General features: G+C 49.3%; 1 protein-coding gene across 1 annotated transcript in view; it reads left to right on the forward strand.

Annotated features, from left to right (window-relative positions):
• asap2a (ArfGAP with SH3 domain, ankyrin repeat and PH domain 2a) overlaps window positions 1–25,811 on the forward strand; it is a 228,661-nt gene that overhangs the window by 140,045 nt on the left and 62,805 nt on the right. Inside the window, exon 14 of the mRNA XM_072498751.1 lies at window positions 2,683–2,849. Coding sequence (XP_072354852.1) covers window positions 2,683–2,849 — 167 coding nt within the window. The remainder of the gene's footprint in view (window positions 1–2,682; window positions 2,850–25,811) is intronic.

The following is a 25,811-nucleotide window of genomic DNA, read 5'->3' on the forward strand; positions in this document are numbered from 1 at the left end:
GACAGTGCAGAAGGAGGCCATTCAGCCCATCAAGTCTGCACTGACCCTCTGAAAGAACCCCACCTAGGCCTACTCCCCTGCCCTAACCCCTAAATCCCCACCTAACCTGAATATCCTTGGACACTAAGGGGCAATTTATCACGGCTAATTCACCTGGCCTTATTTTTGGACTGTGGGAGGAAACCGGTTCACCCGGAGGAAATCCATGCAGACACGGGTAGAAAATGCGACCTGCGCACAGTAACCAAGGCTGGAATTGAACCCAAGCCCCTGGCGATGTGAGGCAGCAGCGCTAACCACTGAGCCACCCAGCTGTTTGTTGCAAAGAAGCACATAAATCTATCCATATTATTTACGAACCATACAAAGAAGAAAGAATAGATCAAAAGCATTATATTACAATATGAGGCAGATGCAATAAAAGATCTCTTTTCCTTTTCTGCCCTAATGCCAACTGCAAAGACAAAGCACTAACCAAGTGAAAAGGCAATATTAGATGTACATTTTGAGACCAACAGTTCAAAATCCAAAGGGATCTTGGTCATCATGAGTGACAGAAACTGCTGTGCTGAGAAGACAGAAAAGGATAGTTAGAAAAAACCTGGAAAAAAGATATGATTCAATATGGTCAGTGGAAAAAGCAAGATTGTAGATATGTAAATATAATAATCAACAACAAACTTCACAGGAAAGATGAATAAACAGATCTGGGGAAGAGGACCTGGAATTCTTCAGTCGAAACTTAAAACAAGGCAACCCAATAGACAGGTTTCATTAGACGACTTTAAAACTAAATTCACATTCAAATCCCGTCAAAGGATAAACCAGTTATCCATGTAGTACATTATCTCCTTAGGAATGAAGAACGTGCTAAAAAAATGAACACAGACCTCACCATTAGGCTGATTTAAGTAACTAATAATAGAAATAAAACCAGATGGACCACTCAGCATTGACATAGGCATTGGGCTTGAACACTGCAAAGGCCATCCAGACAGAATAAAAAGAGCCAGTTAATCTTGATTTTGAACACTGAAATTAAAGAACTACTTAAAAGCACAGAAAATTAATGATCTATCATCATTGACCTAGGGGTACTACACTTCATTAATTAATAGAAGGAAAATGGTTAAGGATATCAGTCTGAACCACAGACAAAAAGTATTCAACTCAGCCACCGCATAATGCAATTAAGCCATTAACCATCATCCAGGACATAATGAAAGATGTCAAATATAATAGCAAATAACGTGCGTTGTTATTTATCAATCTTGTTGAAGCATAATTGATCCTTGGAAACTGGTATCATTCCTACAGAGTGAATACTTAGGTCAGATATCTCCAAATTTTCTCAAACTGTTAATTAATCAACTGTTAGTGATATTCTAAAACTGATGTTTAATGTTTTACTGTATTGCACTCATAGGGCGTGATTCAGCAGACAAAAAATAAAATCCGTTTTGGGGCACATTTGGTGGGTTGCTTCTCAGCAGCTGCATTGCCAAGAATTACCCTGCTACTCAACGGTACTTTGCTGTTGTTTTTGGCCTCAAAGAGTTTCGCCTTGCCAAGGCCACACTTTAGTCAGAACGGCTCCTCACAGATCGGGATGCCATTTTGAATGACTGCTCCCTTTCTTCCCGTCCAGCCCCTTTCAGCCCTCAACCATATCGAGGCCCTTGGCAACCCCCCCCCTCCACTGGGCATGGCGCCCCCCCCCCCCCCCCAGTCTGAACCCTGGCAGTGCCAACTTGGCACTGGCACCCTGGCACTGTCCATGGCACCCTGGCAGTGCCTCCCAGACATTTTGGGTGGCACTGCCAAAGTGCCTGTATGATGGTGCCAGGCTGGCAATACCATGGTGTCCAGATGCCGGTGGGAGTGCCAGGGTACTACCCTGCTCTGTCCCCGACCACCCAGGGTTCTCTAATGGCCTACGAGACCCCCTGAGGAACCGTCACGCCTGATCCACGTTTGTGCAGACCAGTACTAAACGGCGCTCTGGCAAGGTTTCACAAGTATGGCCGTTGACTCCTGGGTGCCGGGTGAATCCTGCTGATTTAAATATGCAGATCTGAATCTCGCCCAACGAAGACAAGTTGCAGATCGTGCCAGACAGAGGGAGTTGGGTGACTTGCGATTGGCCTGGCGCGGAGCCCAATTTGGGGATCTTGCGCGATTCAACTGTTGCTACACCGGGTAATTGTGTAAACGGATTTTGAATAAATCGCAATCCTATTAGATGATGCATGCGTCATTTGTCCCCAGTAACCCCACAATTTATTTACTGGCCCCTCTAACTCTATCTTGTCTGTGAGCCTGATGGCTGAATGATGCCCTTTCAGCCGTTACCCAATCCTCCCCTGAACTTGAACATTTCATTGTTGTTCACCTTCAGACAGGCCATGCTAAGGCTTGAAAATAATATTGTTGAATAGAACACCAGAGCATGTGTTAAACTGTGTCGAACAAGTGGGAAAGAGGAGAAAAATGGTTAAAAAGTAATAATACCAACACCACCAAGATGTTGCAAGCTTATGGCAACTTATAGCACTGGAAATTCATAGTCCGAAGTCAAAATCTCTGGAACACGAATATAGCATTTTAATTGTAAACATAATTTTGGATAGAAATACTTCCTCTTCAGTTCCGTATGTCTGAAATATATCTCACTTTCTTCAGTTGGATGTCCGTTTTGCAGAACAGTAAAGAAGAAGCTTTAAACAATGCTTTCAAGGGAGACCATAATACAGGAGAAAATAATATTGTCCAAGAGTTAACAAAAGCGATTATTGTAGAGGTACAGCGGATGACCGGGAACGATGTTTGCTGTGATTGCGGAGCACCAGGTAATTTGCGTTAACAATTAAAGTTGATGAGCGGGATTTTTGGGTCAAGGAAGTCAGTTCTCAGTCACCAATCCCCTTTCACTGTTTATTTCCCATGTTTGGTTTTAATTGCACATAATTTGAAATTTAATTTTTATATCCATCTGTCCTGCAGTATTAGTAAAGAGCTAATTAATGTTTTGCACCAAAACAAAATGATTGCTTCCACAATTGGGGCTTAAAGTTGCTGACTTTATCTGACAGGCTTTGTACCATGCAAAACAGATATGATCATGCATACAATAGATGATATGAAAACATTACATTTATCAAATTTACTTTGTGACCGTTTTGGTTTGGCTGTTGGGGGGGATCCTGTGAATCTCCTGTCATTCCTTTGAATGTAGCTTTTGATCCAAAGTTGGTGAATTTCTTGCATTTTGATCAACTGTCTTTAGCACTCCTGAACATTCCACCAAAAAATGCTTTCTAGATTCATTTCACCCATGCAATTATTGTCATGTTGTCACGTCTTGCTACACCAGAGGGAAGTGAATTATTTTCAATACTGATGGAATCTTGAGTTCTCGTACCTATTGTGATTTCTGAAGTATCAGCATTTTTTTCCTGTATAATGAACTGACTATGGGCATCCCAGTGCTAAAGGGATAGGTAAATAGATTGTTAACTACATTGTACGGTATAATCACCTCGCAGAATTAAATTTAGAGGTGCAGTTTAAGGACCACTATACCTATCTGTTCTCATTAATAGTATTTGTAAGCTTCCAAATGGAAAAATACTTGTTTATTGAGCAATACATTTTAAATTTTACAATTGTACAAAATATCCTTGATAGTTTTGTCCTTGGGAAGTTAATTGCTGAAACAAGCACAAATAAGCACCATTAGGAATGTAACTTTTCAGAGCAACAATGCACTTGGATAATCGCTGGTCTTTGCTCCTCTCAGCTGCGATTTTGGAGACTAAGGGGAAAAATTAGCAAGCTTTCTGGTCTGTAACCCCTTGCTGAGAAGTGTTCTATATCATTGTTGAGTATGGACAGGATAAAGCTTCACTGGGATTCCCCCACTGTCCAAGGTTTATTGGCTTACTGACACTAACTGTTTAGGTTTAAACATTAAGAATATTGATGTTTGCAATATACTGGAGGGTAGTCAATGCCTGCCAAACTGTCCCTTCATATGAGTCATTGCCTTCAGCAGTAGAGACCTCCCCCCATGAGGCTAGGCCTCTGCTTTCTCCAGTGAGGACAGGTGACACCGATGATATGACTGCAGCACCGTGCAGGACAGAATGAGCTGGGGGGAAAAAATGCCCAGTGCAGGAGTAAATACTCCAGTGAAGTGGAGTGGCTTTGCTGGCAACGTCTGTCAGGAATTCCATTCTTTGTCCAGAAGAGAAGAGACTTTCTAATGGCCAGTATTGAGAGCCATGTAGGTTGGTAGTTACTCAATGGGTATAACAGTCGCATGTGACCACCAGCTATTGGGCAAGCACTGGAAGACTAACCAGAACCTAGGGAGGACCGTCATCTTTACGGACTGCACCCTGCCCTCCAGGGAGAGTGGCAGCATATCCCACCTCCTAAAGTCCTCCTCCATCTGATCCACCAGCCGCGCTAAATTGAGCTTGTGCAAAACCCCCCAGCTCTTGGCCATCTGGATGCCCAAGTACCGAAAGCTCCTCTCCTCCATTTTGAGCGGTAGCTCTCCCAACCGCTTTTCCTGGCCCCTCGGCAAGGATCACAAAAAGCTTGCTTTTTCCCACATTTAGCTTGTAACCCGAGAAGTCTCCAAAATCCCTAAGTATCCACATGACCTCCCCGATCCCCTCCACCGGATCCGCAATGTACAGAAGCAGGTCATCCGCATACAGTGAAACACTGTGCTCTTCCCCCACCCCCTCCAGTTTCTGGACTCCCTCAACGCCATGGCCAGCGGCTCAATCGCCAGGGCAAACAGCAGGGGGGACAAGGGGCACCCCTGCCTCGTTCCACGATATAGTCTAAAGTACCCCGACCACCACCGGTTCGCTACCGGGGCCTGATACAACAATTTGCCCCACCCTATGAATTCCTCCCCAAACCCAAATCTGCCTAACACCTCCAACAGGTACTCCCAATCCACCCAGTCAAAGGCTTTCTCCGCGTCCATTGCCGCTACCACTTCTGCGTCCCCACCCTCCGAGGGCATCATGATCACATTCAGAAGCCTCCGCACATTCGTATTCAGCTGCCTGCCCTTCACAAACCCCGTCTGATCCTCATGAATCACTCCTGGGACACAGTCCTCAATCCTAGTGGCCAACAGCTTGGCATCCACATTAAGGAGCGAAATCGGCCTATAGGAGCTGCATTGCAACGGGTCCTCCTCACGCTTGAGGATAGGCGAGATCAGAGCCTGCGACATCGTCGGGGGAAGGATTTCCTTTTCCTTAGCCTCGTTAAAAGTTCTCAACAGCAACGGGCCCAACAGCTCCGAGAATTTCCTAAAGAACTCTACGGGAAACCCATCCGGCCCCGGGGCCTTGCCCGCCTGCATACTCCCCAACCCCTTAATTATTTCCTCAATCTCAATCGGAGCCCCCAATCCCTCTACCCGCCCTTCCTCCACCTTTGGAAACCTCAGTTGGTCCAGGAACTGCCTCATCCCCTCCCCTCCCTCCGGGGGTTCTGACTCGTATAATTTACCATAAAAGTCCTTAAAGACCTCGTTTATCTTAGCTGAGCTCAGCACCATGTTCCCCCCCATCTCTAATTCTCCCAATATCCCTAGCCACCTCCCTCTTCCGCAACTGATGCGCCAGCATCCGACTTGCCTTCTCCCCATACTCATACACTGCTCCCTGTACCTTCCTCAACTGGGCCTCAGCCTTCCCCGTGGTTAACAAGTCAAACTGCATTTGAAGGCTCTGGCGCTCCTCCAACAACCCCTCCTCGGGGGATTCTGAATACCTCCTATCCACCCTCAGTATCTCCCCCACCAACCTCTCCCTCGCCATCCTCTCCCTCTTCTCCCTGTGGGCCTGGATTGAGATTAGCTCCCCCCTGACCACTGCCTTCAGTGCCTCCCAGACCACACTCACCGGAACCTCCCCATTATCATTGGCCTCCACATATCTTTGGATGCACCTCCGGACCCGCCCAGAGACCTCCTCGTCCGCCAGTAGTCCCACGTCCATTCGCCACAGCGGGCGTTGGTCTCTCTCCTCCCCCACCCCCAGCTCCACCCAGTGCGGGGCATGGTCCAAGATCGCAATGGCCGACTACTCCGCCCCCTCCACTCTCTGAATTAGCATCCTGCTTACCACGAAAAAATCTATCCGCGAGTAAGCCTTGTGCACATGGGAGAAGAAGTAAAACTCCTTCGCCCTTGGCCTGGCAAATCTTCACGGATCTCCCCCCCCCCCCCCCCCCCCCCCCCCATCTGGTCCATGAACCCCCTCAGGACCTTGGCCGCTGCCGGCCTCTTACCCGACCTCGACCAAGACCGATACAATGTCGGGTCCAGGACCGTATTTAAGTCTCTCTCCCCCCCCCCCCCCAATGATCCCTGCATTGTCCCAGTTCGGAGCATACACATTCACTAGCACCACCCGGGTCCCCTGCAGCCTGCCACTCACCATAACATAACGATCCCCCTTATCTGCCATAACACCCACTGCCTCAAATGCCGCCCGCTTACTCACCAAGATTGCGACCCCCCTGTTCTTCGTATCCAGCCCCGAGTGAAATACCTGTCCCACCCATCCCTTCCTCAGCCTGGTTTGATCCGCGATCTTCAGGTGTGTTTCCTGTAGCATGGCGACGTCTGCCTTTAGCCCCTTTAAGTGCGAAAACACCCGGCCCATTCAGGCCTCTCACGTTCCACGTGGTCAACCGGATCGGGGGGGCTACCTACCTACCCCCCCCCCCCCAACTAGCCATTTCCTCTTTTAGGCCAGCCACGTGCCCGCGCCTCCCGCACTCTCCAGCCCCCCAGGCGAAGGCTCCCCGCCCTGACTGTCCCCCTTACCATCAATTCCCCCTCAGTCAGCACAGCAGCAACCCAGTCTCTCTTTCCCCCCCCCCCCCCCGTCAAGCAACTGCTTAAACCCCTGCCGCCCCATTGCACTCCCGTAAGTCAGCTGACTCATGCTGACCCCGGCCGCTCCCGCCCCTACACCCCGTATGAACCAATGCGGACATCGAACACAGTACCGTCCCCCACTTCAGGTACCACCCCCACCATTTTGCGGGAAAAACCGCGCTCCCCGCCTGGGCCGACCCCACCCCCTGTGACGCAGCTCCTCTCAACTGCGAATTCACCCAAATCCCTGCGGGCCACGGGGCCACAAAGACACAAGAAAATGCAGGGAAAACCCCACCCAAACACCGCCCCATCCCCCTCACCAACAACCCCCATAATATACTGCAATCCATTAACTCGAGTCCAACTTCTCATTCTTGATGAAAGTCCATGCCTCATCCGGCGTATCAAAATAATGGTGTCGGTCCTGGTATGTGACCCACAGCCTCGCCGGCTGTAGCAGCCCGAACTTCACTCCCTTCCCGTGGAGGACCGCCTTGGCCCGATTGAATCGTGCACGCTTCTTGGCCAGCTCTGCACTCCAGTACTGATCAATCCGGATCTCGGTGTTCTCCCACCTGCTGCTCCGCTCCTCCTTCACCCAACGCAGGACACACTCCCTATCAGTGAAGCGGTGGAACCTTTCCACCATAGTCCTCGGCCTCCTTGCCAGGACTCTGTGCAGCCCATCCAGCTCCAGGGGCCTAGGGAAGGCCCCCGCGCCCATCAGCGTACTCAGCATCGTGGTCACATATGCCCCAGCATCCGACCCCTCCACGCCTTCAGGGAGACCCAGAATCCGCAGGTTCTGCCTCCTTGACCTATTCTCCAGGTCTTCCAGCTTCTCCTGCCATTTTTTGTGCAGCGCCTCGTGCGCTACCACTCTGACCGCCAGGCCCAGAATCTCGTCCTCATTATCAGAGGCCTTCTGCACCTCCTTGATCGCCGTCCCCTGCATCTTCTGGGTCTCCACCAGCCTCTCAATCAACGCCTTCATAGGGGCCAACATCTCTGCCTTCAAGCCAGCAAAGCAGCTTCTTAAAAACTCCTGCTGCTCCCAGGACCACTGGGCCCACGCTGCTTGATCCCTGCCCGCCGCCATCTTGTTTTTTCGCGCCCGTTCTCCTCTCTACTCTAAAGCCACTTTTTTGACATCTCCACTCCTGGTCCACTCCATACAGTGCTGGGGGACCCTCACTGTTTCCTTCCCACACCGCGAATCGTCGTCCAAATGCCGCTGGAGCTCCTTAAAAGGGCCCAAAAGTCAGTTATCGGCGGGAGCTGCCGACTGTGCGACCTACCTAGGCATAGCCGTAACCGGAAGTCACCACCCGTGTTTTGAGTACCATGGACATTGCCTTAGCGAAACCCTGCCAGAACCCTCTAAGCTTCGGGCTAACCCAGAACATGTGGACATGATTTTCTGGGCTTCCCGCGCACCTCGCCCACCTGTCCTCTATCCCGAAAACCCTGCTCATCCGCCCACAGACCCGCCTCTATCTCTCCCCCTAGCTCGTCCTCCCACTTGCCCTTAAGCTCCTCCACCGGTGTTTCCTCTGCATCCCACAGCTCCTGGTAAATATCTGACACCTTCCCCTCTCCCACCCAGCTTCTGGAGACAACTCTGTCCTGTATTCCCCGTGGCGGCAGCAGTGGGAATGCCGGAACCTGCTTTCTCAAGACGTCTCGCACCTGCAAATGCCTATATCCGTTCCCTACTGTCAATTCAAATTTATCCTCCAAGGCTTCCAAGCTGGGGAAGCTCTCATCTATAAATAGATCCCCATTCTTCTAATTCTTGCCCTTTGCCATCTCCAGAACCCACCATCCAGCCTACCATGTACAAACCGATGATTATTAGAAATCGGGGTCCAAACCCATGCTCCCTCCACTCTCTTATATCTCCTCCACTGCCCCAGATTCTCGGAGCTGCCACCACCACCGGACTTGTGGCGTGTCGGGCCGGGGAGAACGGAAGAGGTGCCGTTATCAGTGCTCTCAAACTTGTCTTTGCATGACGCCACCTCCATCCACTCCCACACCGACCCCTCCCCCACTACCCACTTCCTAATCATGGCTATATTAGCCGCGCAGTAGTAATTGCAGAAGTTCGGCAGCGCCAACCCACCCCCCTCCCCCGACTGCACTCCAGCAACACTTTCTTCACTCGCGGGGTTTTACCCTCCCACACACAGCCCGAAATAACCTTATTCACCCGCTTGAAAAAGGCCCTTGGGAAAAAGATGGGGAAGCACTGGAAGCCGAACAGAAAACTGGGGAGGACCGGCATTTTCATGGTCTGTACCCTCCCTGCCAGTGATAGCGGGAGCATGTCCCATCTCTTAAAGTCCCCTTTCGTTTGTTCTACCAGCCGGGATAGGTTTAACTTGTGCAGTGTCTCCCATTCCCGGGCTACCTAGATTCACAGATACCGAAAGCTCTTTCCTACCATTCTAAGCGGCAGCTCTCCCAGTCTCTTCTCCTGTCCTCTTGCCTGGATCGCGAACATCTCGCTTTCCCCCATGTTCAATTTATACCCCGAAAAATTGCCAAATTCCCCCAGGATTCGCATTACTTTCCCCATCCCCTCCAACGAGTCTGAAATATACAAGAGCAGATCATCTGCGTAAAGCGAGACCCGGTGCTCCACCCCCACCCCCCCGAACCAGCCCTTTCCAGTTCCTCGAGGCTCTTAACCATGGCCAATGGCTCTATGGCCAGAGCAAACAGTAACGGGGAGAGGGGGCACCCTTGCCTTGTCCCTCGGTGTAGTTTAAAATACCCCGACCTCAGCCTGTTCGTATGCATACTCACTGCTGGTGCCTGATAGAGCAACTGCACCCAATCAATGAAGCCCTCACCAAACCGAAACCTTCCCAGCACCTCCCACAGGTAATTCCACTCCATCCAAAAGCCTTCTCCGCATCCATCGCTACCACCACCGCCACCTCCCCTCCTTCTGAGGGCATCATAATATTTAAAAGCCTTCGAACATTGGCCTTGAGTTGCCTGCCCTTTACAAATCCCGTCTGGTCTTCCCCTATCATCCCCAGGACACAGTCCTCTATCCTTGTGGCCAGTATCTTAGCCAGCAGTTTGGGGTCCACATTCAGTAGAGAAATTGGTCTGTATGACCTGCATTGCTCCAGATCCTTCTCCCGTTTCAGGATCAATGAAAATCGAGGCCTGCGACATTGTTGCGGGGAGGACCCTCTTCTCTCTTGCTTCATTAAATGTCCTCACCAGCAGTGGGCTCAATATCTCTGAAAACGTCTTCTAGAATTCCACCGGAAAGCCGTCAGACCCTGGTGCCTTGCCCGACTGCATGCCCTCCAGTCTCTCGATTATTTTCTCAATCTCAATTGGGGCTCCCAGCCCTTCCACCAGATCCTCATCTACCCTCGGAAACCTCAACTGATCCAAAAACTGCCTCATCCCCTCCACCCCAGCCGGGGGTTCTAACTCATAATTTACGATAAAGGTCCTTAAATACTTCATTCACCCCACTGGGTCCAGGACAGTATTCCCACCTCTACTCTTTACTCTCCCTATCTCCCTGGCCGCCTCCCTTTTTCTGAGCTGGTACGCTAACATTCTGCTTGTCTTTTCCCCGTACTCATAAATCACCCCCCTTGCCTTCCTCAACTGTTCCACCGCTTTCCCTGTAGTCAACAGCCCAAACTCCACCTGTAACCTCCGCCGCTCCCTCAGTAGCCCCGCCTCCAGGACCTCTGAGTATCTCCTGTCCACCTGGAGTATCTCCTCCACTAACCTATCCCTCTCAGCCGTGCCGCCATTTCTCTGTGGGCCCATATCGGGATTAATTCCCCTCTCACCACTGCCTTCAAAGCTTCCCAAACCGTCGCTGCAGAGACCTCCTCCGTATCATTTGTTTCCAGGTAGTTCTGAATGGAACAGATCATTTCGTCCGCTAGCAACCCCACATCCAGTCTCCACAACGGGCGTTGTCCTCTCCACACTAACCTGTTGATCCACCCAATGTGGGGCATGATCCGACACTGTGATTGCCAAGTACTCAGTATCCACCACCTCCAGTATTAGCGCCCTGCTCAGAACAAAAATATCAATGCGAGAGTATACCTTGTGGACATGGGAGAAAAAAGAAAACTCCTTCGCCTGTAGCTTTGCAATCCTCCATGGGTCGACTTCCCCCATCTGTTCCATAAACCCCTTCAATTCTTTTGCCGCGGCAGGCCTCCTCCCTGCCTTGGATTTTGACCGGTCCAATTCCGGGTCAATGACTGTTAAAGTCTCCTCCCATAATCAGGTTATGTGACTCTAAGTCTGGGATCTTACCAAACACCCGCCTCATTAATTCCACATCGTCCCAATTCGGAGCATTTATGTTCACGAGCACCACCCGCACCCCCTCCAGCTTCCCACTCACCATTATGTACCTACCCGCCCCCCCCTTGTCTGACACGATTCTCCCTGCCTCTCGTTTATTGATCAAGATCGCTACCCCCTGGTCTTTGAGTGGAATACTTGGCCAACCCACCCCTTTCTCAATCTTGTCTGGTCTATAACCTTTAGGTGTGTCTCATGTAACATCCGCCTTCAGCCCCCTCAAATGCGCAAACACGCGATCCCTCTTGACCGGCCCATTCAACCCTCTGACGTTCCATGTAATCAGCCTGGTCGCCCCCCCCTCCCCCCCAAACCGACTAGCCATCACCCTTTTTAGGCCAGCCTCCAGCTCGCTTCCTTGAGCCCCCCCCCCTCGGGTATTCGCCATTCCCGACCTCCCATTTGTCCCCCAGTAACGTAAGAACATAAGAACTGGGAGCAGGAGTAGGCCATCTGGCCCCTCGAGCCTGATCCGCCATTCAATGAGATCATGGCTGATCTTTTGTGGACTCAGCTCCACTTTCCGGCCCGAACACCATAACCCTTAATCCCTTTATTCTTCAAAAAACTCTCTATCTTTAACTTAAAAACATTTAATGAAGGAGCCTCTACTGCTTCACTGGGCAAGGAATTCAATAGATTCACAACCCTTTGGGTGAAAGAGGTTCCTCCTAAACTCAGTCCTAAATATACTTCCCCTTATTTTGAGGCTATGCTCCCTAGTTCTACTTTCACCCACCAGTGGAAACAACCTGCCCGCATCTATCCTATCTATTCTCTTCATAATTTTATATGTTTCTATAAGATCCCCCCCCCTCATCCTTCTAAATTCCAACGAGTACAGTCCCAGTCTACTCAACCTCTCCTCGTAATCCAACCCCTTCAGCTCTGGGATTAACCTATTGAATCTCCTCTGCACACCCTCCAGTGCCAGTACGTCCTTTCTCAAGTAAGGAGACCAAAACTGAACACAGTACTCCAGTGTGGCCTCACTAACACCTTATACAATTGCAGCATAACCTCCCTCGTCTTAAACTCCACCCCTCTAGCAATGAAGGACAAAATTCCATTTGCCTTCTTAATCACCTGTAAACCAATTTTTTGCGACTCATGCACTAGCACACCCAGGTCTCTCTGCACAGCAGCATGTTTTAATATTTTATCATTTAAATAATCCCTTTTGCTGTTATTCCTACCAGAATGGATAACCTCACATTTGTCAACATTGTATTCCATCTGCCAGACCCTAGCCCATCTACTTAGCCTATCCAAATCCCTCTGCAGACTTCCAGTATCCTCTGCACTTTTTGCTTTACCACTCATCTTGGTGTCGTCTGCAAATTTGGACACATTGCCCTTGGTCCCCAACTCTAAATCATCAATGTAAATTGTGAACAATTGTGGGCCCAACACTGATCCCTGAGGGACACCACTACTGATTGCCAACCAGAGAAACACCCATTAATCCCCACTCTTTGCTTTCTATTAATTAACCAATCCTCTATCCATGCTACTACTTTACCTTAATGCAATGCATCTTTATCTTATGCAGCAACCTTTTGCGTGGCACCTTGTCCTCCCCTGTCAGCAAAGCAGCTCTCTTTCTTCCCCCCCCCCCCCAGCAACAGCGCTAGAAACCCAACCCCCCCCCCCCCCCCCAGTCAAGCTCCAGATTAACCTGCTCGCCCCCCCACTGTGCTTCTGTGAGTCAGCTAACTCATGCTGACTTGCTAGCGCCCACCCATGGCACCAAGCAGTCTGTCTCCCCATTGTTCTCCCCCCATTTGGACAAACATATTCAAAACATCACATTCCTCAGTAAACAAACATCAGAAAAAGCAGTGAAAAAGCAGCCACTTTAGAAAAAAAAACACATAAACAAAACCGTCCTCAGAGACCACCCCCCTTCTAACCAGCTCCCCGCAAGACAAAGTTAACTTTAGCCATCAAAACAGCCCTTATTGCACATAACACTACTTATACTTATACAGCCCAGCACAACAAATCGCCACCACAGTACTCTCCAAGGCTTCAGTGTCTTTTAGTTCACCTCCAGTCTTTTTTTCTTTAATAAAAATCCATACTTCGTCTGGTGTTTCAAAGTAGAAGTACCGTTCCTCATGTGTGACCCACAGACGGGCTGGGTTACAACATCCCGAACTTCACCCCCTTCTTAAAGAGGGCAGTTTTAGCTCGATTAAACCCAGCTCTTGGCCAAATCCACGCCCAGGTCCTGATAAATGCGCAGCTCAGAATTATCCCACTTGCTGCTCCGTTCTTTCTAGGCCCACCACAGAATGTGTTCCTTGTCCAGGAATCGGTGTAAACGTACCACCATCGCCCTCGGCGGCCTGTTCACTCGGGACTTCTTCGCGAGGGCTCTGTGCGCTCTATCCACTTCCAGGGGCTGAGGGAACGCCTTAGCCCCCATCAACTTCTCCAACATGACCGTCACAAAAGCCCTCGCATCCGCTCCCTCACTGCTTTCAGGGAGGCCGACAATTCTAAGATTCTGTCTCCTGGACCTGTTCTCCAGCTTCTCCTGCATTCTTTTCTGGCGGTCATTCATCATCTCCACCTTGGCCTCCAGTTCAGTTATGTATTCCTCGTGCTCGGACACCTTTTTCTCCACCTCCTGGATCGCTCTTCCGTGGGTCTCTTGATTCTGCACCACTTGATCAATCGAAGCCTTGTTCAGGTCCAGCGTGTCGTCCTTCAGCTTGGCGAAGCAATCTTCAAAAATCTTCACCAGCTGCTCCGTCAACCACTGTGCCGTCTCCCCGCGGCCCTTGCTCTCCGCCATGCTTTCCTGAGTTGCCAGCTCTGCTCGCGTCTTCCTTGTAGGACTTTGTCTTCTCACATGGCCACTTCTGGTCCAATTCTCCATACACTGGAAGGGAATTTCTCCTCGCTGTCTCACTCTTCACCAATTTATCCCATAAAATCCAGAAAAAAACGGGGGGAAAAGGTCCAAAAGTCCGTCACAGGTGGGAGCTATCAAATGTGCGACCTACTCCTCCATGGCCGCCACCGGAAGTCCGTAAGGATGCATTTTCATTGGTCAGTATTGTTGAACTTGTCAAATGTTCCTGACTCATCATACTTCACAGATAATTTTTTACTCTTTTCAATACAGAGAAAGAACGTTCACCAGAAGTATTTGTGACAAGTATTGTTAAAAATATTTTCAGAGTGGTTTGTGCATTTGGAAAGGTTGCCTACAAACCATCACATACACCCCTATACAAGTTAGCTAGTGATCTTGAAGCACTGAGCTCATCAATATTGGTGAAGTTAATGAATTGTTTCACTTAATCTTAAAAAACAATTTTGTCCATATCCTCCCAATAAAATTCAATTAATCTCTTGCTGCAGCAGCTCTGAGCATTCTCGTCCAAGATCTTTGTTGAAAAACACACAAAATAATTAAAAGGTTTTCCTCAGAGATTCACTTCTTCTATGCAATTGTACCATGTCACACATAACATTGATGTGGAGATGCCGGCATTGGACTGGGGTGAGCACAGTATGAAGTCTTACAACACCAGGTTAAAGTCCAACAGGTTTGTTTCGATGTCACTAGCTTTCGGAGCGCTGCTCCTTCCTGATTCACCTGAGGAAGGAGCAGCGCTCCGAAAGCTAGTGACATCGAAACAAACCTGTTAGACTTTAACTTGGTGTTGTAAGACTTCGTACAAATAACATTGACAGTCTCAACTGTGATCTTCCCTTTCCCTTTTAAAGTGTCTCTAGTTTAATCAAAAAATAACTTTGCCTTGTACGCTTCTCATCATCAGAGGGACCTGTATGCTTTGTTAATGTTAGTGCCTCTGATTCTACTGAGTTGCAGTCATTTCGAACTTCCATGACAAAACTTCGAACTGAGGCTAATAATTGTGCAGCATTCAATAAAGTTGGTTCAACATTTTGCAGCGATTTGCTGACAGCATTGCATCTTTGAAGTAAACAGTTCCTAAAAACTGCAATATTGCACTTTTCAAACTTCTCTGCCGAGGATTTTGCTTCAGCTGTCATGTGTTTTCTTTGATTTTGATGTGGCGATATCTGATCAGCATTGCTTTATATTGGCAACGTTCATTCTCAAAACCAAAAGAACAACTGCACGACTGGACCATCTGGTGTCACAAATTCTTTGACCGTCACATGTTTTCCATGTCCCTACTCCAAGCTTGATTGCAGCATATTCCACCAATGGGTGGAAACGGGACAAAAAAGGTTTAAAAGTTTTGAGAAAAAGTCAAAAATATGTACGGCTGTCTCACACGATTCAACTGCTGCAGTGCAGATTAAATTCAAGGAGTGACTCGAACACAGGATGAATAATGCACAGGAGCTTGCATTGTTCAGTAGACCTGAATATTTTCCTAACATATTTTTGCCGTTATCGAAGCTCTGCCCATGACAATTTTTGATATCCAAACTTATATTTGTGATGATTTCCAAAACGGTTGTCTCCAGGCACTCAGACATGTAGGACTGTAGCTGGACAAAACATAGAAATTGTTCCCATCGCTGGTCACATATTATTAAAAATATTTTTATTAAGGCATTTATAATTTTCACAATTTTAACAAGATATCAAAAGAACAAAATGAACAACACACACCCAACTAACAACAAAACCCAACCAACATGGCTTGCATAAACAACTCCCCAATTTCCCACTAACCTTCCCCCACCTTAGCCAACCCTCCATGCCTCCCCTTTTTTAAACCCCCCCCACTGCTTAATTTTTCCCAAAGAAGTCGATAAATGGCTGCCACCTCCAGGCAAAGTCTATCATCGATTCCCTCAGGACGAACTTGATCTTCTCGAGCTGGAGAAACTCAGCACTCAGCCATTTCACTGACCCACTCCGAGTCCCTCTGTGTCAATAAACTCCATCTCCGGCCTACCAGGAGGCAAAGGCCAAGACAACGGCCTCTCAGCCCTGGACTCCCGGGTCTTCTGACACACCAAAAATCACCACCTCTGGACTCTGAACCGCCCTTATCTTCAGTATCTCCGACATGACGTCAGCAAACCCCTGCCAGAATCCCCTCAGCCTCGGACATGCCCAAAATATAAGGACATGATTAGCAGGTCCACCCGCACACCGCCCACACCTATTCTCCACCCCTTCAAAGAACCTGCTCATCCGGGCCACAGTCATGTGTGCCATGTGCACCACCTTAAATTGTATCAGGCTAAGCCCGGCACACAACGAGGATGCGTTGACACGCCTCAGGGAGACCTCCCTTAACCCAGCCTCCAGCTCCCCACCCAGCTCTTCCTCACACTTTCGCTTCACCTCCCCTATCAGGGCTCCCTCCCATTCAGTCAGCTCCTTATAAATCTCCGATACCTTCTCCTCCCCCACCCCTGTTTTCGAAAATACCTTATCCTGTAGCCCCTGGGGGTGGTATGTGCGGGAAAGTCGACACCTGTCCAGCACAAAGTCCCTCACCTGAAGGTAGCGGAACCCATTCCCACCGGGCAGCTCAACCTCCTCCTCCAACTCTTCCAAACACGGAAAGCCACCATCAATAAACAAATCCCTAAACCCCTCGATCCCTGCCACCGCCGGAACCCCCTACCCAATCCTCCCGGAACAAACTGGTGATCGCCACATATTGGTGCCCACACCGACGCCCCCTCCAGCCCCATGTGCTGCTGCCACTGTCCCCACACTCTCTGGGCTGCCCCTACTACCAGGTTAACCCTAACCCAGTTACCAGCGGTGTACCACAGGGATCAGTGCTGGGTCCTCTGCTATTTGTGATTTTTATCAATGACTTGGAGGAGGGGGCTAAAGGGTGGGTCAGTAAATTTGCTGATGACACCAAGATTGGTGGAGTAGTGGATGAGGTGGAGGGCTGTTGTAGGCTGCAAAGAGACATTGGTAGGATGCAGAGCTGGGCCGAAAAATGGCAGATGGAGTTTAACCCTGATAAGTGCGAGGTGATTCATTTTGGTAGGAACAATTTGAATGCGGATTACAGGGTCAACGGCAGGGTTCTGAGGAATGTGGAGGAACAGAGAGATCTTGGGGTTCATGTTCACAGATCTCTGAGGGTTGCCACTCAAATGGATAGAGCCGTGAAGAAGGCTTATAGTGTGTTAGCGTTTATTAACAGGGGGCTTGAGTTTAAGAGCCGCAAGGTTATGCTGCAACTATACATGACCCTGGTGAGACCACATTTGGAGTATTGTGTGCAGTTCTGGTCACCTCATTATAGGAAGGATGTGGAAGCATTGGAAAGGGTGCAAAGGAGATTTACCAGGATGCTGCCTGGTTTGCAGGATAGGTCTTATGAGGAAAGGTTGAAGGAGCTAGGGCTTTTCTCTTTGGAGCGGAGGAGGATGAGAGGCGACTTAATAGAAGTTTCTAAGATAATGAGGGGGATAGATAGAGTGGACGTTCAGAGACTATTTCCTCGGGTGGATGTAGCTGTTACAAGGGGGCAAAACTATAAGATTCAGGGTGGGAGATATAGGAGGGATGTCCGAGGTAGGTTCTTTACTCTGAGAGTGGTTAGGGTGCGGAATGGACTGCCTGATGTGATAGTGGAGTCGGACACTTTAGGAACTTTCAAGCGGTTATTGGATAGGAACATGGAGCACACCAGAATGACAGGGAGTGGGATAGCTTGATCTTGGCTTTGGACAATGCTCGGCACAACATTGTGGGCCGAAGGGCCTGATCTGTGCTGTACTGTTCTATGTTCTTGTGGAGTAACTGGCTGGCGAGAATGGCAGAGGCGCTGTTAATAGTGCCCCTAAACTCTGGTCCCTACATGAGGTTGCCTCCATCTGCTCCCATACTGACCCCTCCCCCATTACCCACTTCCTGACCATCACTATGTTTGCCGCCAAGTAATAATTTATAAAATTAGGAAGAGCTAGCCCCCCCGACCCTGCTCCAGCAGCACTTTCTTCACCCGCGGGGTTTTACCCGCCCACACAAACCCTGAAATAACCGAATTCACTTTCTTGAAAAACACTGTGGGGATAAAAATTGGCTCTGGAAAACGAACAAGAACCTCTGGAGGACTGTCATCTTCACTGTCTGAACCCTTCCCGCCAATGACAATGGGAGCGCATCCCACCATCTAAAGTTCCCCTCATATCTGCACCACCAACCGAGTCAGATTCAGCATGTGCAGCTGCTCCCACCCCACGCCACCTTAATACCCAAATACCGAAAACTTCCTCCCACCACCTTGAACGGCATCTCCGCCAATCTCTTCTCCTGCCCCCTCATCTGGATCTGAAAGACCTCTCTTTTACCCATATTCAATTTGTACCCCGAAAACCGTCTGAGTTCCTCTAGGATCCCCATAATCTCTCCAATCCTCCCCAGTGAGTCTGAAATGTACAATAACATATTGTCGGCGTAAAGCGAGACCCTATGCTCTCCCCCCCCCCCCGTACTATCCCCTGCCAGTCCCTCAACGCTCTCAGTGCCTTCGCCAACAACTCTACAGCCAAGACAAAAAGCAGTGGGGAGAGTGGACATCCCTGCCTCTACCCCGGTGCAGCCTAAAATAGTCTGAGCTTACCCGGTTTGGCTGCACACTCGCCATGGTGCCAGATACAGCAGCCGGACCTAATCCACAAAGCCCTTCCCAAACCCAAAGTTCCCCAAGATGTCCCACAAATAGTCCCACTCCACCCTATCGAGGGCCTCTCTGTGTCCATGGCGATCACCACCTCCATCTCTCGTCCCTTGGGGGGGGCATCATTATGATGTTTAGCAACGTCCTAATATTTGCCGCCAGATGCCTCCCCTTAACGAACCCTGTCTAGTCCTCCCCTATCACCGCTGGCACACAATCCTCAATTCTCGAGGCCATGATCTTGCCCATTAACTTGGCATCCGGCATCCACATTTAACAGGGAGATCAGCCTGTGCAACCCACATTGCTCCGAATCCTTATCCCGCTTCAGAATGAGAGAGAGTGAGGTCTGCGACATTGTCGGGGGGAGCACCCCCCGCTTCATTGTCTCATTAAACGCCCTTACCAACAAATGTCCCAGAACCCCCGAGAAACCTTTATAGAACTCCACTGGGTACCTGTGGAGACCTGGGCCTTGCCCGACTACATCGCCTCCAGCCCCAACGCCAATTCTACCAGCCCAATTGGGGCCCCCAGGCCCTCCACCAGCTCCTCTGCCACCCTCGGGAACTCCAACCCATCTAAAAGCCGCCTCATCCCCTCCACCCCAGTCGGGGGTTCCGACTCCTATAGCCTACTGTAAAAAGCCCTAAACATCCCATTCATCCCCACCGGGTCCAGAACCGGGTTCCCCCTCTGTCCTTCACTTTCCCGATCACCCTCGCTGCCTCCTGCTTCCTCAACTGGTGCGCCAGCATCCTGCTCGCCTTTTTACCATATTCATACACCGCCCTTCTCAACTGCCCCACCGCCTGCCTCATGGTCAACAACCCGAACTCAATCTGCAGATTCTGCCACTCCTTCAACAGCCCCGCATCCGGGGCTTCTGCGTACCTCCTATCCACCTGCAGGATCTCCTCCACTAACCTTTCCATCTTCATCCGCTCCGTCTTCTTCTTCTAAGCCCATAACGATATGAACTCACCGTTGCCTTCAATGCCTCCCTCACCGTGACCACCGAGACCTCCCCCGCATCATTTATCTCCACATACCCCTGAATGGCCTCCCTCACCCGCTCACACACCTCTTCAACCGGCAACAGCACCTCATCTAGCCCCCCCAACCGCAAGTCCACCAAGCAGGGCATGATCTGACACCACTATCCACATTCATCACCCCCGCCAGCTGCGTCTTATCTAAAACAAGAAAGTCAATTCGGGAGTATACCCTGTGCACGTAGGAAAAGAATGCAAATTCCTTTGCTACTCCCTGACCTCGAGCTTGACCGATCCAGCCTTGGATCCAGAACTGTATTAAAATCCCCCCATAATCAGCCGATGCAAATCCAGATCGGGGATCTTCCCCAACACCCGCCTCATAAACTATGTCGTCCCAGTTCGGCGCATGCATATTCACCAGCATCACCCTCCAATTTCCCCACTCACCACCACATAACTCTCCCCCCACCCCCACCCCCACCCGAATCCGCCACAATACTCCCCACTTTGAACGCCTTGACCGGCCCATTCAACCCTCACACATTCCACGTCATTAGCCTGGGCCGGGGGAGGGGGGGGGGTTGCTCCCCAGGCCCGCCCTTCGGCGCCCACCATCATCGACCCTCCCCATACTACCTTTGTATAAACCCCATCCCTGTCAGCAGTCCCCTCCCCCACACAAACTCCCACCCAACCCCTCACTCTAACCACCTGGCCACCTCCCTCTGCGCCTCCGTGAACTAGCCTGCCCAGCTAGCTTAGTAGCCCCCGCTAATGATGCCTAGCATCCTATCCCCCCACTGATTCTTCACCCCACCCCCCGCTCAAACATCCTCCCAGTGCAAACTTAGCAACCCCCTCCATCCCCCATCAAAAAAAACCAAACCCAAAACAAAACAATGGTCCCAAACACAGTGCAAAAGTAACCCAAACAAACCCCAAAGGAACAGCATGGGAAATCTCCTCAAGTTCAAAGTCGTCCTCCTTCTGCCAATTCATTGTCCCTGACAAAATCCACCGCCTCCTCCGGCGTCCCACAATACAACTTCCGACCGTTATATGTCACCGCCGCGCCGGCAAATAAGGCATCTTGACCTTATTAATTATTTGGTTTCTGAGCTGCCTGCCATTATAGTGATGAAGTCATCACAGGTTTTGTGCGTTGAAAATTTGGTCTTCCCTGAGCTGTATTATTGATAACTTTTCAAATGCTCTTTGCGAAGCTCGTCAGGTTCACTGTGATATTCAAGATAGGGTAAAAAAAAAAAAAAACTACCTCTTTCGGGCAGTACAGTGGTGCAGTGGTTAGCACTGCTGACTCAGGCGCCGAGGACTCGGGTTTGATCCCGGCCCTGGGTCACTATTGTTGTGGAGTTTGCACGTTCTCCCCATGTTTGTGTGGGTCCCAACCCCACAACCCAAAGGTGTGTAGGGTAGGTGGATTGGCCACGTTAAATTGTCCCTTAATTGGAAATTCGACTTGACACTGATGATTCATTATTCTCTTAGAGGTAGTCCCAAGGAAGACAGCAGTTCGACTGTGGCAACAACACGTCTCAGCCTTTCCTCCAGTAAGAACATTGCTTTTCAAACTGAGCTGATAACACAAATCTATTCTTCCAGATATTTTACATCCTTGAATGAAATTTCATGATCAGCAACATCTCTTCCAACATTTCTCCAGTTAGAGTACCCGTTGTCAAAAGATTGCCTGGCCCTTGCACCTCCCGACTGCTCGCCTCTTGCTTGGGTGACTGGGCCTCGAGCCTTGACGGCCGTGTTTACTCCTGCCCGGCTGCTGCTGAGTGCTGCCTTTATCTGGTATGCCCTGGCCTCTGTTCATTCGTTTGTTGGTTGCCCGCTCGCCCTCAGCCCTGACCTGGAGGTCGAGAGTCGCCGCACTGCTCCCCTCGACAACCGTTGGCTAGCGCCACCTCCTCACCTCACTGAAGGCTTCACAGTTCACACCCCGATATAAGTCAGCAACTTCATTTTTGCCTCAGTCTGGCAACAGTCCGAGATTAACCAACCTTCGTGTCACATTTGACCCCAAGATAAGCTTCTGATCTCCTATTCATGCCATCATCAAGAGTGACTATTTTCACCTTCATAACATTGCCTGAACGTCACCCCTGTCTCAGCTCATTTGTTGCTGAGTATGTCTTCATTACCTCAAGACTTGACTTCCAACACACTCCTTGCTGATCTCATATTCTGCCCACTATAAACTTGAGGTCACCTAAACCTCGACTGCCTGCTTTTCTCGTGCCAAATTCCATTCCCCTAACTCCCCTCTACTTGTTGACCTACTTTGGCACCCATCAAACAATGTATTGATTTTAAAATTCTCATCCTTGTTTTCAAATCCCTCCGTGTCCTCCCCTCTGCCTATCTCTGTAATCTCCAGACCCTCAACCCTCCGTGATTAAAACCTGCCATTGTGTAGATCCTTAAAATAGAAGCATATGTGGGAGAAATCAATGACAACGAATCAAAGTTCGGCTGCGTCTGCCCAATGGATGATGGACCAGTTGGTCGAATACTTGGATGGGACTTTCGCCCAGCATCTCAAGGAGTGTGCTGAGGACCTGATCCAGGCGGTGGCCTCGATTAAAGGGGGTGGTCAACCGGGTGGAGGAGAAAATGAAGACTCGGGGACAGGAGAGTCAAAAGCTGCAGGAGCAGGCGATGGAACGAGAGGAGGAGTCCACAGTGATGGCAATGGAAATTGGTATTCTACATGAGTGGCAGAAGCGGCTGTTGGTGAAGGTGGAAGACCTGGAGAATCATTCTCACAGACAGAATATCCAGATTGATTGTCTGCCGGAGGGAAAGGAGGGATCAGATGTCTGTATGTATAGAACATAGAACATAGAAAAATACAGCACAGAACAGGCCCTTCGGCCCACGATGTTGTGCCGAACCTTTGTCCTAGATTGATCATAGATTATCATTGAATTTACAGTGCAGAAGGAGGCCATTCGGCCCTTTGAGTCTGCACCGGCTCTTGGAAAGAGCACCCTACCCAAACTCAACACTTCCACCCAACACCAAGGGCAATTTGGACATTAAGGGCAATTTATCATTGGCCAATTCACCTAACCTGCACATCTTTGGACTGTGGGAGGAAACCGGAGCACCCGGAGGAAACCCACGCAGACACTGGGAGGACGTGCAGACTCCGCACAGACAGTGACCCAAGCCGGAATCGAACCTGGGACCCTGGAGCTGTGAAGCAATTGTGCTATCCACAATGCTACCGTGCTGCCCTTGAGAACAAATAAATCTACACTATCATTTTACTGTAATCCATGTACCTATCCAATAGCTGCTTGAAGGTCCCTAATGTTTCTGACTCAACTACTTCCACAGGCAGTGCATTCCATGCCCCCACTACTCTCTGGGTAAAGAACCTACCTCTGATATCCCTCCTATATCTTCCACCTTTCACCTTAAATTTATGTCCCCTTGTAATGGTTTGTTCCACCCGGGGAAAAAGTCTCTGACTGTCTACTCTATCTATTCCCCTGATCATCTTATAAACCTCTATCAAGTCGCCCCTCATCCTTCTCCGTTCTAATGAGAAAAGGCCTAGCACCCTCAACCTTTCCTCGTAAGACCTACTCTCCATTCCAGGCAACATCCTGGTAAATCTTCTTTGCACCTTTTCCAAAGCTTCCACATCCTTCCTAAAATGAGGCGACCAGAACTGTACACAGTACTCCAAATGTGGCCTTAGCAAAGTTTTGTACAGCTGCATCATCACCTCACGGCTCTTAAATTAAATCCCTCTGTTAATGAACGCGAGCACACCATAGGCCTTCTTCACAGCTCTATCCACTTGAGTGGCAACTTTCAAAGATGTATGAACATAGACCCCAAGATCTCTCTGCTCCTCCACATTGCCAAGAACTCTACCGTTAACCCTGTATTCCGCATTCATATTTGTCCTTCCAAAATGGACAACCTCACACTTTTCAGGGTTAAACTCCATCTGCCACTTCTCAGCCCAGCTCTGCATCCTATCTATGTCTCTTTGCAGCCGACAACAGCCCTCCTTACTATCCACAACTCCACCAATCTTCGTATCGTCTGCAAATTTACTGACCCACCCTTCAACTCCCTCATCCAAGTCATTAATGAAAATCACAAACAGCAGAGGACCCAGAACTGATCCCTGCTGTACGCCACTGGTAACTGGGATCCAGGCTGAATATTTGCCATCCACCACCACTCTCTGACTTCTATCGGTTAGCCAGTTCGTTATCCAACTGGCCAAATTTCCCACTATCCCATGCCTCCTTACTTTCTGCATAAGCCTACCATGGGGAACTTTATCAAATGCCTTACTAAAATCCATGTACACTACATCCACTGCTTTACCTTCATCCACATGCTTGGTCACCTCCTCAAAGAATTCAATAAGATTTGTAAGGCAAGACCTACCCCTCACAAATCCGTGCTGACTATCCCTAATCAAGCAGTGTCTTTCCAGATGCTCAGAAATCCTATCCTTCAGTACCCTTTCCATTACTTTGCCTACCACCGAAGTAAGACTAACTGGCCTATAATTCCCAGGGTTATCCCTAGTCCCTTTTTTGAACAGGGGTACGACATTCGCCACTCTCCAATCCCCTGGTACCACCCCTGTTGACAGTGAGGATGAAAAGATAATTGCCAACGGCTCTGCAATTTAATCTCTTGTTTCCCATAGAATTCTTGGATATATCCCGTCAGGCCCGGGGGACTTGTCTATCCTCAAGTTTTTCAAAATGCCCAACACATCTTCCTTCCTAACAAGTATTTCCTCGAGCTTGCCAATCTGTTTCACACTGTCCTCTCCAACAATATCGCCCCTCTCATTTGTAAATACAGAAGAAAAGTACTCGTTCAAGACCTCTCCTATCTCTTCAGACTCAATACACAATCTCCTGCTTCTGTCCTTGATCGGACCTACCCTCGCTCTAGTCATTCTCATATTTCTCACATATGTGTAAAAGGCCTTGGGGTTTTCCTTGATCCTACCCGCCAAAGATTGTTCATGCCCTCTCTTAGCTCTCCTAATCCCTTTCTTCAGTTCCCTCCTGGCTATCTTGTATCCCTCCAATGCCCTGTCTGAACCTTGTTTCCTCAGCCTTACATAAGTCACCTTTCATGTGGGGAAGATGCTGGAGAAGCTGATGGGGGAAGGTTAGTTCCCCAAGCCGTTGGAGGTGGACGGGGCCCATAGGGCTCTTATGCATAAGCCCCAGGGTCATGAGCTCCCGAGGGCGATAGTGGTACAGCTGCATCGGTTCCTGGATAAGGAACGTATTATGAAGTGGGCGAGGCAGGCGAAACGGTGTACCTGGGAAGAGTCAGAAATCCGGGTGCATCAGGATTGTGGAGCAGAGCTTGCAAAGAGGAGGGCAAGTTTTAATAAAGTCAAGGCGGCCCTGTATGCGGAAGACATAAAATTTGGACTGCCCTACCCGGCCCATCTCTGGGTGACCTACGAGAACCGGGAGCTATACTTTGACTCGCCGGAAGACGTGGAGGTCTTTGTGAAAGACAAGAACTTGGTGGATGCATAAGGACTTTAAAACCTAAACTGTGGTGGACTGAGTTTTTTTATAAGAAAGGGCGGGGGGGTAAGTTTTGTGCGGTTCTTTCTTTCTCTGTCTGGAAAAATCTCAGCCTTTCAATTCTGTAATTTAGGTTTTCGGAGGAGAAGGCTTTTTTCTGCTTGATCTGATTTTGATTTGTTGCTGTATGTGCCGAATTGCAGTGAAAAGGGTTTTGAGTTGCGATGTTTTTTCTCTTCTGTTGGAAAAAAGATGGTTGAGTTTCTGCATGCAAAATACTTTTCCTACCCCGTTTGATGTCTCTTCTATTGTTTTGGTTCTGTTTGGTGATGGGATAGATAAG

Source organism: Scyliorhinus torazame, chromosome 4 (genome assembly GCF_047496885.1).
Source record: "Scyliorhinus torazame isolate Kashiwa2021f chromosome 4, sScyTor2.1, whole genome shotgun sequence".
Lineage (NCBI taxonomy): Eukaryota > Metazoa > Chordata > Chondrichthyes > Carcharhiniformes > Scyliorhinidae > Scyliorhinus > Scyliorhinus torazame.